The 15,044-nt window shown below is 41.5% G+C and overlaps 1 protein-coding gene across 23 annotated transcripts in view; it reads left to right on the top strand.

The window, feature by feature from the left end:
• PABIR2 (PABIR family member 2) overlaps positions 1-15,044 on the top strand; it is a 28,206-nt gene that overhangs the window by 2,464 nt on the left and 10,698 nt on the right. For 4 of the 23 annotated variants that reach the window (XM_074029768.1, XM_074029762.1, XM_015443743.3 and 1 more), the window contains 8 exons: positions 836-914; positions 6,043-6,099; positions 6,418-6,461; positions 6,545-6,599; positions 6,853-6,954; positions 7,600-7,661; positions 9,495-9,559; positions 13,457-13,553. In XM_074029768.1, the coding sequence (XP_073885869.1) occupies positions 836-914; positions 6,043-6,099; positions 6,418-6,461; positions 6,545-6,599; positions 6,853-6,954; positions 7,600-7,661; positions 9,495-9,559; positions 13,457-13,553 (561 nt within the window). Of the gene's footprint in view, positions 1-835; positions 927-6,042; positions 6,100-6,417; positions 6,462-6,544; positions 6,600-6,852; positions 6,955-7,599; positions 7,662-9,494; positions 9,560-13,456; positions 13,554-15,044 lie in introns of all 23 variants that reach the window. The other 19 variants (XM_074029772.1, XM_074029766.1, XM_015443745.3 and 16 more) reach the window with 7 other exon arrangements.

The following is a 15,044-nucleotide window of genomic DNA, read 5'->3' as shown; positions in this document are numbered from 1 at the left end:
CTGGAATTCTCATCCTTATTGTGGCATTGCCCTCTGCTAGGCACTGCAGGGATATTATAAAACATGAATAAAACACCTCTCTACCAGTGGGTTTAAGACACATCCACATTTCTCTTTATTAAGAGACAAAGTAGGTGTCTCAAGAAGCAGCTCATCTCCCAGTGTACTCTTTGGGTTCAAAGGAGAGAGTGATTGCATTCCGTTTGTGGATTGAAGAGAGGTTTGTGCCATGCCTTCACTGAAGGGTATGGCATTCAAGATGGATGTGGAAGGAGAGGAAGGATTTTAATAGATGGTGGCAGGAGGCGGAGCATTTGAGGCAGAAGGGGCAACAATCTCTGCTATGTTTATTCCATCCAACAGCAGAGTTCAAAGGTAGGACACATGCTTAGGGTGAAGGGGGAGATGTCTTGATCCACCTCGTATTGTAGAACAATGCTGCTCGCCCCTTTTCGCATCATGGCAAACACAGAAAACAGTACTCATTGCTTCTCTGGGGTAAACAGATGAGGCTGCTCAGGTCTGGTGGTAACCGGTTTGGGGGCGTAGCTCTGACCAGAAGCAGCTAGAGTCAACCAGTCTGGAGCTCCGCCTGCACCACTTCTCCCAGCTGCCCCCAACCACTGAGATCAGTATCTCTGCAAACCTGTAATCCACAGCACACCACTTGGGAAGCTCTGCAGAGAGGACGGTGAGGAGTTCATTCTCTGTATGAAATGAGGAGCCATGGAAGATTTCGTTGTTAACTAGAGAACTGATGTTAATGTATTTGAAAGAGATCTTCCATTAGAAAAATTACTAATTTTGTTTTTTTGTTTGTTTTTGTTTTTTTCAGTGACCTTTCACAGGTTTTTCAACCTTACACACTTAGAACTCGGAGGAATAGTACAACAATTATGAGCCGTCACAGCCTGGTAAGTATAGAAGTAAGTATCTGAAGTGATTTAGATTGGGGAAAATACTTTGAAATGGAGTTCTTTCTTAAAATGATGTGCTATGCACAACTTTTTAAGAAAGAAAAGATTGATTTTACCTATCTTGTTTACTGCTTATGCTATGGCCATTCAGCTTTTGGTACAAAAAGGATACATGGTTAAAAATTTTTCTTTGCTGTGGGACTTTGTATTTTTTAAAATTGTTCATTATTATTTGTCACTACTTGCATCAGGCTTGTGAGGTAAGTCAGGATTAACTTCTAATTATAGCTGAGAACAGTGGTCTTCATTTGTCCTAGGATGCACACATCACTTAAAGGTAGCAGAGTGTTTGTTTCTGACACGTACCTGTTAAACAATGCTGGTTTTCCGAAATGAAGACTCCTTTTAAAATGCTTGTATTTATATTCTCTGAAGAGTTCCTGATTGTGACTGATCTCTGTAGCCAGAACTGTCAGGGATTGCTTTGTTAGTTGGTCACATTGGGATAAATTATGATGAGGTTTTTTATATGGTAGCAGTTCACATGTGGAACTCACTTATCCAGCAGCTTCAATTCTCTGGAAGACATCTGAAATGAAAGAAGACAGATCCCTAAATGGCAGAACTAGATTTCCATAGTCTGTGCGCAGAAGTTCATCGGTTTATTTATAGGAGAGCCTCTGACCTCTGAATCATCTAAAATGTATGCACAATTATAATAAGCTTCCAATCCAATAGTGTGTGAGAAGCAGCAAATTAGAAGGGATGCATTTTAGTTAAAAGTATACTAATAGCTGCTAGCAAGGGAGGAGAGGGAAAAACTGAAAAACAGACATTTTTAAAAAATTTGTTTGTGGCTAATTAGTATAAGGGCTAAGAGCCTGTTAGTACACCCCAAGCATGTCATTGGTGTAGAATCATATAATAATTTATGTTCTTAAGGATACCTGGGTCATTAACTTATTCATAAATTCTAGTAATACCTACACTTGTATAGTATTTTACCCATTACAAAGTACTTTCACATATTTAATTGTCATAACAACCCCTATTTAGGGAGGGCAAAGATATTTTTCCCAATTAAAAGAAGCAGCAGCTAAAACTCAAGACGTTAGAAGTGACTTGCTCAGAATCGCACAATTAGTAACTGTTAGAACTGGGAATAGAATAGAGATCTCCGGCCGGGCGCGGTGGCCCAAGCCTGTAATCCCAGCACTTTGGGAGGCCGAGACCGGCGGATCACGAGGTCAGGAGATCGAGACCATCCTGGCTAACCCAGTGAAACCCCGTCTCTACTAAAAAATACAAAAAACTAGCCGGGCGAGGCGGCGGGCGCCTGTAGTCCCAGCTACTCGGGAGGCTGAGGCAGGAGAATGGCGTGAACCCGGGAGGCGGAGCTTGCAGTGAGCTGAGATCCGGCCACTGCACTCCAGCCTGGGCGACAGACCGAGACTCCGTCTCAAAAAAAAAAAAAAAAAAAAAGAATAGAGGATCTCCCAGTGCCATTCTGTTTGGTATAATTTGTTTAAGAAAGGGAGAACTAGAACACATTTTAGAAAGATTTCCAACTGAAATGACTGAAAATACTTACAGGGGGAAATGTTAGCTATCTGGAGGCTTGATTCATTTTACCTTCTTCTCTGAGGATACTGGAAAATATTACTTATTTTTGCTGGATATATGAAAAATGTTTATACATGTTATACAGCCATGCTCCTGATAACAGTAGCATAGCAAAGAAGGGAAAGTGAATTTGCCTCTCTACACTTCACTTACCTCTTTTGTAAGATGAGAAGATTCTTATCAACAGTGGTCTAGGTTCATCTCTCACTGAAATGCCTAGTTTTCTGAAAGGGCCATGGTGACTCACTGCTCTTTGTTGATCCTGATGCATCTTTTCATTCCTGCCCCTCTCCTTTCTAGCATTTTGGTCTTCCAAAACTCAGTTTAATCCTTATATCTCCTCTGGGCAGGCTTCCACAACTATCATAATATTAATTACACTATATACACTCTATCACAGGATGTGCTATAAATCTTAATACATTTATCTGTGTCCCATGGTAACCTGTGATGAGTAAGGTGTTGACAAATGAAATAGACTGGATATGCAGATGTAGGATCTTCATGGCTCACCAGCTGATTAGATATAAGGACTAAGAGAAGGAAGACTCCAAGTGATGGAAATTTTGTGTGTTGGTGACCGGGGATTGGCGCTGCGTAGGAGTAGAGAAATTGAGATGATTGGTAGTTTGAAGGGGAAGAAGATGAATTCTTTGGGACATAATTGGATTTAAGGTGCCTCTGGCCCCATGATATTCTTCAAAGCAGTATTCTCCCTTTTTAAAAAGATTCTGTCTGCTTCCAGTGTCACCACTTTTTACTTTGAGCAGATGACCCTTCTTACTTTACAAAGAAGACAGACACCTATCTTGTGTAAATGTCAGCTTTCTTTGCCTTGAAATGTCTTTAGCTTCACGTATGGCATTTCTCCCCAATGGTTCATATGCTTTTGACTCTCCTGTTGCTTTGCTCGGTCTATCATCTCCTCTCTATCTTGTATCTTTTCGCTATTCCTCACGAGCTCTCTTCTTTCCACCTTCTCCAGACTCATGCATCTGATGGGGGAAAACAAACTGTTTTCTTTTTCGTAGGTCTCTCCTTCCCTTTTCCTTCCCCTCTCCAAGCTCTTTCAAAGCATAATCTACACTCCACTGCCTCTCATTCCTTGTCTCCTCGTTTCTGGCCAGTTTGTAATCATGCTGCTTCTACCACAACTCCATTAAAAAACTGTTCTTGCAAAAGTCACCAGTGCCCACTTAACTGCCAATGTCAGGGGCCTCATTTCTTATCCCCCTTGAGCTCTTTGCTTTATTTAACCCCGTTAGCTAGCACCTCCTTGGAGTTCTGGCTCTTTTTGTGTGTTTTTTTTTTTTAGCCGATACATTGCCCTGTTGTTTCTGGTACTACACACAGCTTTGCTCTGTTCTTTCTGGTCTACTTTCCGGTTTTGTCTAAAATTGTCAAGTTGTGTATTATGTAAATGTAGCATGTAAATTTCTGACTTTCTCCCCAGTTAGTTTTTGGCCATCCTCATGTCAGCTTTCCTGATCGTTTCACTGCTTCTTCAGTTTCTTGGGTTTCCCTAACTGACACATCTGTGCTCTCTTCCACAGTCTCCTGTTGGAGAGTCTTCCTGCTGTATTTGCTCACCTTGTAGCTTACTGTTTTCTAAGTGATCTTATTAAGAGTTCGCCAGTGGCCGGGCACAGTGGCTCACACCTGTAAGCCACTTTGGGGGGCCAAGACGGGTGGATCACGAGGTCAGAAGATCGAGATCATCCTAGCCAACATGGTGAAACCCTGTCTGTACTAACATACATTTATCTTATGCTCCAGTCTCCCTTAATGGTTGTAAAAATTAGCTGGGCGTGGTGGTGTGTGCCTGTAGTCCCAGCTACTCGGGAGGCTGAGGCAGGAGAATGGCGTGAACCCGGGGGGTGGAGCTTGCGGCGAGCAGAGATCATGCCATTGCACTCCAGCCTGGCAACAAGAGCGAAACTCTGTCTCAAAAAAAATAAAAAGAAACTTAGAGCATTTTATTACTATTTTATACTGCTCACTGCATTAGTATTCAAAAAAGTTTTAATAGCATGGGGCCTCTTAAACAGGGTGATTGTTATTTGATTTTATAGTATTACAAGTTCATTTGTATTTTGTTATAGAATAAATAGTAGTAGTTTTTGTTTTTTGTTTTTTGTTTTTGAGACGGAGTCTTGCTCTGTCTCCCAGACTGGAGTGCAGTGGCGCGATCTCCGCTCACTGCAAGCTCCACCCCCCGGGTTCACGCCATTCTCCTGCCTCAGCCTCCCGAGTAGCTGGGACTACATGCGCCCACCACCACGCCCAGCTAATTTTGTATTTTTAGTAGAGATGGGGTTTCACCGTGTTAGCCAGGATGGTCTCGATTTCCTGACCTCGTGATCTGCCTGCCTCAGCCTCCCAAAGTGCTGGGATTACAGGTGTAAGCCACCACGCCCGGCCGGTAGTTGTTTATATTACGACCACTAGAACTCTCTAAGACCTGTTGATATGAATTGTGTCTTACAGTTTGTGACCAGCTTGTAATTATTGTGAAGGAACATAATTTGGCCTCCAAATCATTTCTGCTTTGTGTTATTAAAAAAAATGATGATCTAAGGGAAAGCATCAGTTATTTTAAAGATACACCTTGTCTTTCCAAATTGGTTTTTTTTTTTTTTTTTTTTGAGACGGAGTCTCTTCTCACTCTGTCACCCAGGCTGGAGTGCAGTGGTGTGATCTCGGCTCACTGCAAGCTCCGCCTCCCAGGTTCACGCCATTCTCCTGCCTCAGCCTCCCGAGTAGCTGGGTCTATAGGCGCCTGCCACCACGCCCGGCTAATTTTTTTGTAATTTTAGTAGAGACAGGGTTTCACTGTGTTAGCCAGGATGGTCTCGATCTCCTGACCTCGTGATCTGCCTGCCTCGGCGGTGGATTACAAAGTGCTGGGATTACAGGCGTGAGCCACCGGGCCCAGCCCCAAATTGTTTTTTGTTAACTAGTAAGATTTGTAGTGATAGCATGTGATGAGATTTTAGAATGGATTTGGATCGTGAAAGCAAAGCCTCCTCATTGCAGTTGTAAAGTGTTTTTGAAAAATATCAATCATAGACAAAATACTATGTACTAGACTTATTAGCCTCTCTTCCCCCATTGCTGCATTGGTAATAAGAATTAATAGCTTTGGTGTTTTTTTTTCCTTTCCCTTCTTATGTAGTTCTCTATTTTAAATAACTGGGATAATGGATATGTCTAAGGCCCATAGTCTTTATTTCTCTAAATTTACGTAGCTTCACATTCATTTGGGAAAAGTGCTGAGGTCAGTGTCTGTCTAGCAACAGATGGTGCTTTGAGGTTGGACACCTGGTGTACTTTTTGAAGACTAAATATACTGCCTCTAGTGCATTAATGTTCAGTGATCTAAAGAGCTAAATTTCGAAGAAGAATATGAAAACTTACCTTGGAAGACGTTGTACACCAGTACTGACAGCAGACTGCTGCTTTGTGATTCGGAAAATAGTAAATGTTTACTTTTTCTTTCCAGTTGCTGTCATCCTCACCTAATCGTATTCCTAGTAGCAGACTGCATCAGATCAAAAGGGTAAATTTTACTTACTAGCTCAGATTGGAAATTTTTTGGATTTTACATTTTTATTTTTATTTTAAAGATTTAGATATTAAAATGAGTTGGGATGCAACTCTGGTTAGTTGGAGACAGATTATAATTCTTCTGGAGTGTGCAGATAAAATATACAAGCGGCATGAATATTCTACTCTACTGTGATTATGTCAATGAGGTAGAAAAGTCTTTTTATTTTATTTGAAGCCGAGAACTATGTGGATAAAAATTACAGTGTGTGGAAGAGTTAATATTTTGTCAGTGATCCTACCTTTTTAGCACATATGTTTGTCTTTGCAGGAAGAAGGCCTGGATATGATGAACAGAGAAACTGCACATGAAAGGTTAGTGCTTTGCAAGAGCAGGGCCTAGCCTAATAACTGTCTTGTTTGTAAACACTGATGGCCCTTCCCTTTGTTTATTTTAGGGAAATGCAAACAGCAATGCAGATAAGCCAATCATGGGATGAGAGCTTGAGCCTGGTAAAGTTTGCTCATGTCTGTTTGGTTTTCATTTTCTAGAAACTTTTATGTTGTTCACTGGCTTCATTAAGTTTTTCGCACGCTTCTGTCCCCTTCTGCTTCCAAATTGATACTTGTTTTTTGATCTCTGCTTTTCCAGCAGAATATTAGAGTCTGTACCTTTCTCTTTGGAAAATCTGGGTGTGTTATAGTAGTAAATAAGAGCTGTGATGTGCTGAATTTATTATGAGGATATGACACTTTATGTTTACAGAGTGACAGTGATTTTGACAAGCCGGAGAAATTATATTCTCCTAAGAGAATTGACTTCACTCCAGTTTCTCCAGCACCTTCACCCACCAGGGGATTTGGAAAGGTAGGATAATTGAAAGGATATTAAGTCTATTTCACAAACTGAGCTGTTTACTCTAAAACGCACACAAATCACACCACTTTTAAAGTATCCAATGCCTTGAAGGAAAATCAATGAAAATCTATGGCAGTAATTTGGAAAATATACATATATATATATATGTAATTTAGTTATGAGACACACAAACAGCCAAGCAATTCTAAGGAAATTGTTTCTGTCATTTTGAAAAGAACCTTTTGAAAATGACTGTGGGTCTGGTATGGTGGCTTGTACCTGTAATCCCAATTCTTTGGGAGGCCAAGGCGGAAGGATCACTTGAGCTCAGGAGGTCGAGAGCAACCTGGGCACCATGGCGAGACCTCATATCTACATTTAAAAAAAAAAAAAGGTACAAAAAAATTAGTCGGGCATGGTGGTGCACACCTATAGTCCTAGCTCATCAGGAAGGTGGAGCAGGAAGATGGCTTGAGCCCAGGAGTTTGAGGCTGCAGTAAGCTATGGTCGCATCCCTGCACTCCAGCTTGAGCAAAAAAGAGACCCTGTCTCTAAGAAAAAAAAAAAAAACAGGAAGAAAGAAAACTGGAGTGCTAGAACTATTTTAATATTGAATATGTTTTTTTCTAGTAATGTTTCTCACCATTCTTACAGATGTTTGTGAGCAGCAGTGGGTTGCCACCAAGTCCAGTTCCCAGTTCAAGACGATTTTCAAGGTAAGCAAACTTGAATTTTAAATGTGGTTGAAGTACCATTCATTACATTTATCTCTCAGATTAGCTTTTTGTGGCTGGGCACGATGACTCATGCCTGTAATCCTAGCACTTTGGAAGGCTGAGGCTGGTGGATCACCTGAGGTCCAGAGTTCAAGACCATCTTGGCCAACATGGTGAAACCTCGTCTCTACTAAAAATAGAAAAATTAGCTGCGCCTGGTGGCAGGCGCCTGTAATCCCAGTTACTCGGGAGGCTGAGGCAGGAGAATCGCTTGAACCAAGCAGGCAGAGGTTGCAGTGAGCTGAGATTGCACCATTGTACTCCAGCCTGGGCAACAGAGCAAAAACTGTCTCAAAAAAAAAAAAAAATTATTTTTCCCAATATTTCACTGTGAAATTTTCAGACATCAAAAGTGAAGGAATTTCACAGTGAACACCCATATACCCACTGCCTATAATCTACAGTGAACACCCATATACCCACTGCCTATAATCTACCATTAACATTTTACCAGAGTTTTTTCTTTTTTTTTTCTTTTTAATTTGAGACGGAATCTCGCTGTGTCACCAGGCTAGAGTGCAGTAGCGCGAACTCAGCTCACTGAAACCACTGCCTCCCGGGTTTAAGCAATTCTCCTGCCTCAGCCTCCCAAGTAGCTGGGATTACAGCCATGCACCACCACACTCGGTTAATTTTTGTTTTAGTAGAGATGGGGTTTCACCATGTTGGCCAGGATGGTCTTAATCTCTTGACCTCGTGATCCGCCCGCCTTGGCCTCCCAAAGTACTGGGATTAAAGACATGAGCCACAGCGCCTGGCCCCAGAGTTTTTTTTTTTTTTTTTTTTTTTGAGACGGAGTCTCACGCTGTTGCCCAGGCTGGAGTGCAGTGGCGCGATCTCGGCTCACTGCAAGCTCCGCCTCCCGGGTTCCCGCCATTCTCCTGCCTCAGCCTCCTGAGTAGCTGGGACTACAGGCGCCCGCCACCGCGCCCGGCTAATTTTTTGTATTTTTAGTAGAGACGGGGTTTCACTGTGGTCTCGATCTCCTGACCTTGTGATCCGCCCGCCTCGGCCTCCCAAAGTGCTGGGATTACAGGTTTGAGCCACCGCGCCCGGCCCAGAGTTTTTTTTTTAGGGGGGTTTTAATGCTGATTTATATTTAGTGGGGACACACACACACACACGCACGCACGCACGCACGCACGCACACCACAATAATCCTTTTTAAGAATAAGGAAAAAATGTTAAAGTTCATAGACCAGTCAAATCCAGTTTCGCTCCTGTTTCCCAGGCTGGAGTGCAGTGGTGCAATCTCAGCTCACTGCAACCTCTGCCTCCTGGGTTCAAGTGATTCTTCTGTCTCAGCCTCCTAGGTAGCTGGGATCACAGGCATGCACCACCACACTTGGCTAATTTTTTGTGTTTTTAATAGAGATAGTGTTTCACCATGTTGGTCAGGCTGGTCTCAAACTCCTGACCTCAGATGATCCGCTTACCTTGGCCTCTCAAAGTGCTGGGATTACAGGCATGAGTTACGGCGCCCAGCCCCAAAATACTTTATTATAAGGTATCTTTTTTTCTTTAAACTGTTGTGGGTATTTTGTCATATGGCATATTTTTTAAATGGCTTAAAATGCTGTTGTATTATTCCAGGTTGCCATATGCTGGGTGAAATCATGTATTGGCATTTCAGTTATTCAGTTACACAAGAATTTTCCATTTCAGTCATTGATATGATTGTTCATTTTATTTATGTATTTGTTGGGCTGGACTGCTGTTTTATCTTGCATCTTGGATGTTCTTCACATTATCCTGTTTGTTTTTTCATCAAAGCAGGAGAAGTCAGAGTCCAGTCAAGTGCATTAGACCCAGTGTTCTCGGTCCTCTTAAAAGAAAAGGTATGTAGCAGCATGGTGACTATAGTTAGTGCTACTGTGTCATATACTTGAAATTTGCTAAGAAAGTAGATCTTAAGTGTTTTTACCACACACATACAAAAGGTAACTAGGTGAAGCAAAAGATGTGTTAAAAACTTGACTGTGGGCTGGGCACAGTGGCTCATGCCTGTAATCCCAATACTTTGGGAGGCCAAAGCAGGTGGATCACCTCAGGTCAGGAGTTCAAGACCGGCCTGGCCAATGTGGCGAAACCCTGTCTCTACTAAAAATACAAAAATTAGCTGGGCGTGGTGGTAGGTACCTGTAATCCCAGCTACTCAGGAGGCTGAGGCAGGAGAATCACTTGAACCTGGGAGGCGGAGGTTGCGGTCAGCTAATACTGCGCCATTGCACTCCAGCCTGGGCAACAGAGTGAGACTCCATCTCAAAAAAAAAACAAAAAAACCTTGACTGTGATCATCATTTCACATTATGTACATACATCAGATCATCACATTGTATACCTTAAATGTATGTAAATTTGTTTGTCATTTATACCTCAGTAAAGCCGGGGGGGAAAAGAAAAAGATAAGCATCACGCTTCTGGTCTTAAACCTAGCCAAGCTTGAATTAAAAACTAGAACTCCCGTCTGAAATGAGCTAACAGCATTGCTCTCTTGTGTTTTAGGGAAACTCAAAAGTATTCTTCCGAATGTTTGCTCTACTGATTTTCAATTTTGTAAATGAGTTATTTGATACATCTGTATTTTCTTATACTTCATAAGTTTTATTCATATATTCATTATCATTATATATTCAAAAAATTGCCTCTCAGTTATCTAAATATGAAAGAGATGCATAGTTTATAAACTGCAGAAATATATGCTAATGCTGTATCAAACATCCATAAATGTGCTATATACTCAAATATAAGGTGAGGTTTACTCCCTCATCAAAGCAAGAACTGCCTTATATTCAATTCTGTAGTTTTTTGTATAACAGGGTGCTCTCAGTTACCTTGTTTTGAACCACAAAGCAGTAGGCTAAAATAGTTTAGTATCAATCAACACTAGTGCTAGATGCTTATAAAGGGCACCTGATGGCATCTCTTTAAAAAGGCAACACAGGTCTGTAATCCCAGCACTTTGGGAGGCTGAGGCAGGAGAATTGCTTTGAGCTCAGGAGTTTGAGATCAGCCTGGGCAACATGACAAAACCACATCTCTACAAAAAATACAGAAATTAAGCAGGCATTGGTGGCTTGTGCCTGTTGTCACAGCTACTTGGGAGGCTGAGTCTGGAGAATTCCTTGAGCCCAGGAAGCAGAGGTTGCAGTGAGTCGAGATCACAGCCTGGGCCACAGAGTGATACCCTGTCTCAAAAAAAAGCAACGCAGGTTTTTGTCTGTTTTTTGAGACCAAATTTCACTCTTGTTGCCCAGACGGGAGTGTAGTGGCGTGAGCTTGGCTGACTGCAACCTCCACCTCCTGGGCTCAGCGATTCTCCTGCCTCAGCCTCCCGAGTAGCTGGGACTAGAAGTACCCACCACCATGCCTGGCTAATTTTCTGTATTTTTAATAGAGACAGAGTTTCACCATATTGGCCAGTCTGGTCTTGAACTCCTGACCTCAGGTGATCCACCTGCCTCGGCCTTCCAAAGTGCTGGGATTACCCCACCACACCCAGCTGGCAACACAGGTTTATTCATTATTCCTGGGGATATGACTACACGATTGCAAGTGTCAGGTGTCATTTTAAACGAGTCTTAACAATAACTTTTTTTTTTTTTTTTTTTTTTTTGAGGCAAGATCTCGCTCTGTCTCTCATGCTGGAGTGCAGTGGTGTGATCTCAGCTCACTGCAACCTCTGCCTCCTGGGTTTAAGCGATTCTCCTGCCTCAGCCTCCCAAGTACCTGGGATTACAGGAGTGCGCCACCATGCCCAGCTAATTTTTGTATTTTTAGTAGAGACAGGGTTTCGCCATGTTGGCAACGCTGTCCTTGAACTCCTAGTCTCAAGTGATCCACCTGCCTGGGCTTCCCAAAGTGCAGGGATTACACAGGTATGAGCCACCACGCCCAGCCATTAACAATAACTTTTTTTTTTTTTTTTTAATTGAGACGGAGTCTTGCTTTGTCACCCAGGCTGGAGTGCAGTGGTGCGATCTTGGCTCACTGCAACCTCCGCTTCCTGGGTTCAAGTTATTCTTCTGCCTCAGCCTCCCAAATAGCTGGGATTACAGATGTGCACCACCACGCCCAGATAATTTTTGTATTTTTAGTAGAGATGGGGTTTTTGCCATGTTGGCCAGGCTGGTCTCAAACTCCTGACTTTAGGTGATCCACCCGCCTCGGCTTCCCAAAATGCTGGGATTACAAGCATGAGCCAACCGCGCCTGGCCAACTGTACTTTTAAAAGCAATTCAGCAAGTGGTTTCTTTGTGCAGATCACCTTCAGGGCCAATAAACAGACCAACTTTTCTAATGTTAGGGGTACAGGTATTTGTGGCTTTGAAAACTTTCCAGTCATAGGATCATACACAGATTCCAAAAGTGCTGTGTTTCAAACAACTTAAAATTAAAGATCTTGTGCTCTGGAAAATAGTTCCTGATATGGTGACAATATTTGTATTTAATATATAAATTTTATCTTTATAAACAGTTTTTCCTCAATCTTGTAGGGAGTTATTTGTAGTCCTAGGAATGTTCTCAGTAGCTAGTAAGTGAAAATAACAGTTGGAAATAAAGCTATTATTGTTGTTATTATTACTAACTTAAAATTTGTTGCAGGAAGTTGAAGGAATTAGCATGGTAGTTTAGTTTTACAGCTATTCCAAAATACACCAGCAGATGGAGGAATTCTTTGCTCAAAAGAGCTAAAGGCTTTTACTAGTGAGGCAAACTCAAAAGCCCAGCAGCAACTTTTAAAAGCTGCATATTAAAGCATGGAAAATAACAACTTTTGCAGATTTTCAGCAATTTTCAGAATAGTCCCAGAGGAAAGATAACTAATTGATAACATGGACAAAATGAATGTTGCGTTTGTTCTTGCTTAATCTTTTTTCATTCTAAGAATCTTATACAGTTTTAAGTTCAAAGTTACTAATTTTCTACTGGAGTATAGACAGGCTCATGAATTAAATTGTCTTGAACATTCCGTTTTCAAGCTCAGATGAAGAGCTTCAGAACCAAGGAATGTATATGTTTTAAATAACATCAGAGCCTGATTTTAAAGGAGATTATTCTAACTTAGGGTTTTACTTTTTGTACTCCTGGTAGCAAAATGTTAGGCAGTATCCCTGTTGGTGCAAAGTTTTTCTATTAGCAATTCCGAGAAAATCTGTAGGATTGAGGTGGTCAGTACAATAAAAATTTTGTGAATTGAGTAAGATTTGCTTTTGATTACAGATGTATTTTCAAACTTAACTTTTTAATCTTCATTTTCATTAAATAGTGTGAAAGCAACTTTTTACTTATACACTACTTATCATTTTTTAACCAGTTTGACACCATCTTAGGAAATGTTCAGATATCAAAATGTATAAAACCAATAGGCCTTGCTAATCATGTAGCATACAATATTCACTGTGAGTGTCCGCTGTTTGGGAATTCTTTATCTCTACTGTGGTCAGCCTTGCTTCATTTTGCCTGATGCAGTCAGTGTTCTACTGTCCTATTAATGTGAATATGTCCATAGCACGCTGTGGATAATGAGTGAGAAGCTTTTTAGGGCTGCCGACTTTTTGGTTGAGTTTATGTGGAAGCATATTTCTTCCACGTTAAAGCACATGGGAAAATAGTTTTAAGCAGTGGTTTGAAGAAGTATTCTGAGCTTTGGTTAAACAAAGGTCATCCTATTTTAGCACCACGCCTGTATTTGTAAAATTGTTTTATAGTAGCATCATCTCTTTCTGTTTTAGGTGAAATGGAGACAGAAAGTCAGCCCAAGAGACTCTTCCAAGGCACTACCAATATGTTATCTCCAGATGCCGCGCAATTGTCTGATCTCAGTTCATGGTAAAAAATGAAATAAAATGAAAAGTATATTAGAGTATAATCCATTTTAAAAGAGCCACATGGAAAGTATATTGGGATAATTTAAAATATTTTCAACTTCTTATCCATGCTCCCACAAAGGGGAAATCTCTGTGGAGGATAATGTGAAAAAACAGATTATTTTAAAGTCAAGAGTATTTCGTTTGGAAATGTATATGTCTTTCTGACACCTTCGCTTTCGTTCCCAGCTCCTGTTAGGTCAGCCTGTCATTAGTTGCCAATGGTGTGGCAGTGCCAACTGCTGGCTGGTGTGAGAAAGAGTCTCTGGGTGGCTGTGGGTAATGTGTACTGATTGTAGCTGCTCTGCCTGCATTTTGTATCCAGTCCTTTCAGCTTAGCAGAGAATAGTAGGATTCTCTTAAGCATAGTATTCTCTGATTAGCATTATCCATTGTTATCTTTTTGAAAATTATGAAATATTTTGTCACAGTGCTAAGGTTTCATTTTTATAATAACATTTCCTGATTCCTATGGTCTAGTCACACACATGTTTTTTAAATCTTACTCATCCTAGTTTAGGTCTTTAAGGGCCTTCAGTGTTTTCATGAGAACGTTAACTTCTTTTCCTATACCTGAAGTTGAGCACTTGAGTGCTTATGTACATATTGGAAGGAAGGGGAAGGAATAAGTAGCAGTGACCAGGTAATATTTTGAAATCTTTCAGTATGTTCTGATCAACTCACTGAATACTTGTGTAATCAATTGTGTACTGTTTTTCAGAATTTTTTTTGTTCCCTGAGTTTTACAGCTGAGGATTTTTTTTTTTTTTTTTTGAGATAGACTTGCTCTGTTGCCCAGTCTGGAGTGCAGTGGTGTGATCTCGGCTCACTGCAGCCTCTGCCTCCCAGCTTCAAGAGATTCTCCTGCCTCAGCCTCCCGAGTAGCTGGGACTACAGGCACGGGCCACCATGCCTAGCTATTTTTTTTTTTTTTTTTGTATTTTTAGTGGACATGGGGTTTCGCCATGTTGGCCAGGCTGGTCTCGAACTGCTGACCTCAGGTGATCCCCCTCACCTCGGCCTCCCAAAGTGCTGGTATTACAGGTGTAAGCCACCGTGCCTGGCCTGAAGGTCTTTTTAAAAAGCCCACGAGGGCACTCACTTTAAAAATAGCAAGATCATACCCTCTAAATGGAAAAAGTGTATAAGCCACTTATAAGCTATAAAGATGGACGATCCCTTCTTCCCAAATCACTTATTCATTGTTCCATGTGAAATAACCTGTACTTCTAGTTGACCAAGAAGTCACAGATTATTCTAGTTTGTTAGTCTTTTTGATAAGTACTATTCTTTTTTTTTTTTTTTTTGAGACGGAGTCTCGCTCTGCTGCCCAGGCTGGAGTGCAGTGGCCGGATCTCAGCTCACTGCAAGCTCCGTCTCCCGGGTTCCCGCCATTCTCCTGCCTCAGCCTCCCGAGTAGCTGGGACTACAGGCGCCCGCCACCACGCCCGGC

Source organism: Macaca fascicularis, chromosome X, assembly GCF_037993035.2.
Source record: "Macaca fascicularis isolate 582-1 chromosome X, T2T-MFA8v1.1".
Lineage (NCBI taxonomy): Eukaryota > Metazoa > Chordata > Mammalia > Primates > Cercopithecidae > Macaca > Macaca fascicularis.
This window is presented reverse-complemented; position numbering and strand designations above follow the sequence as displayed.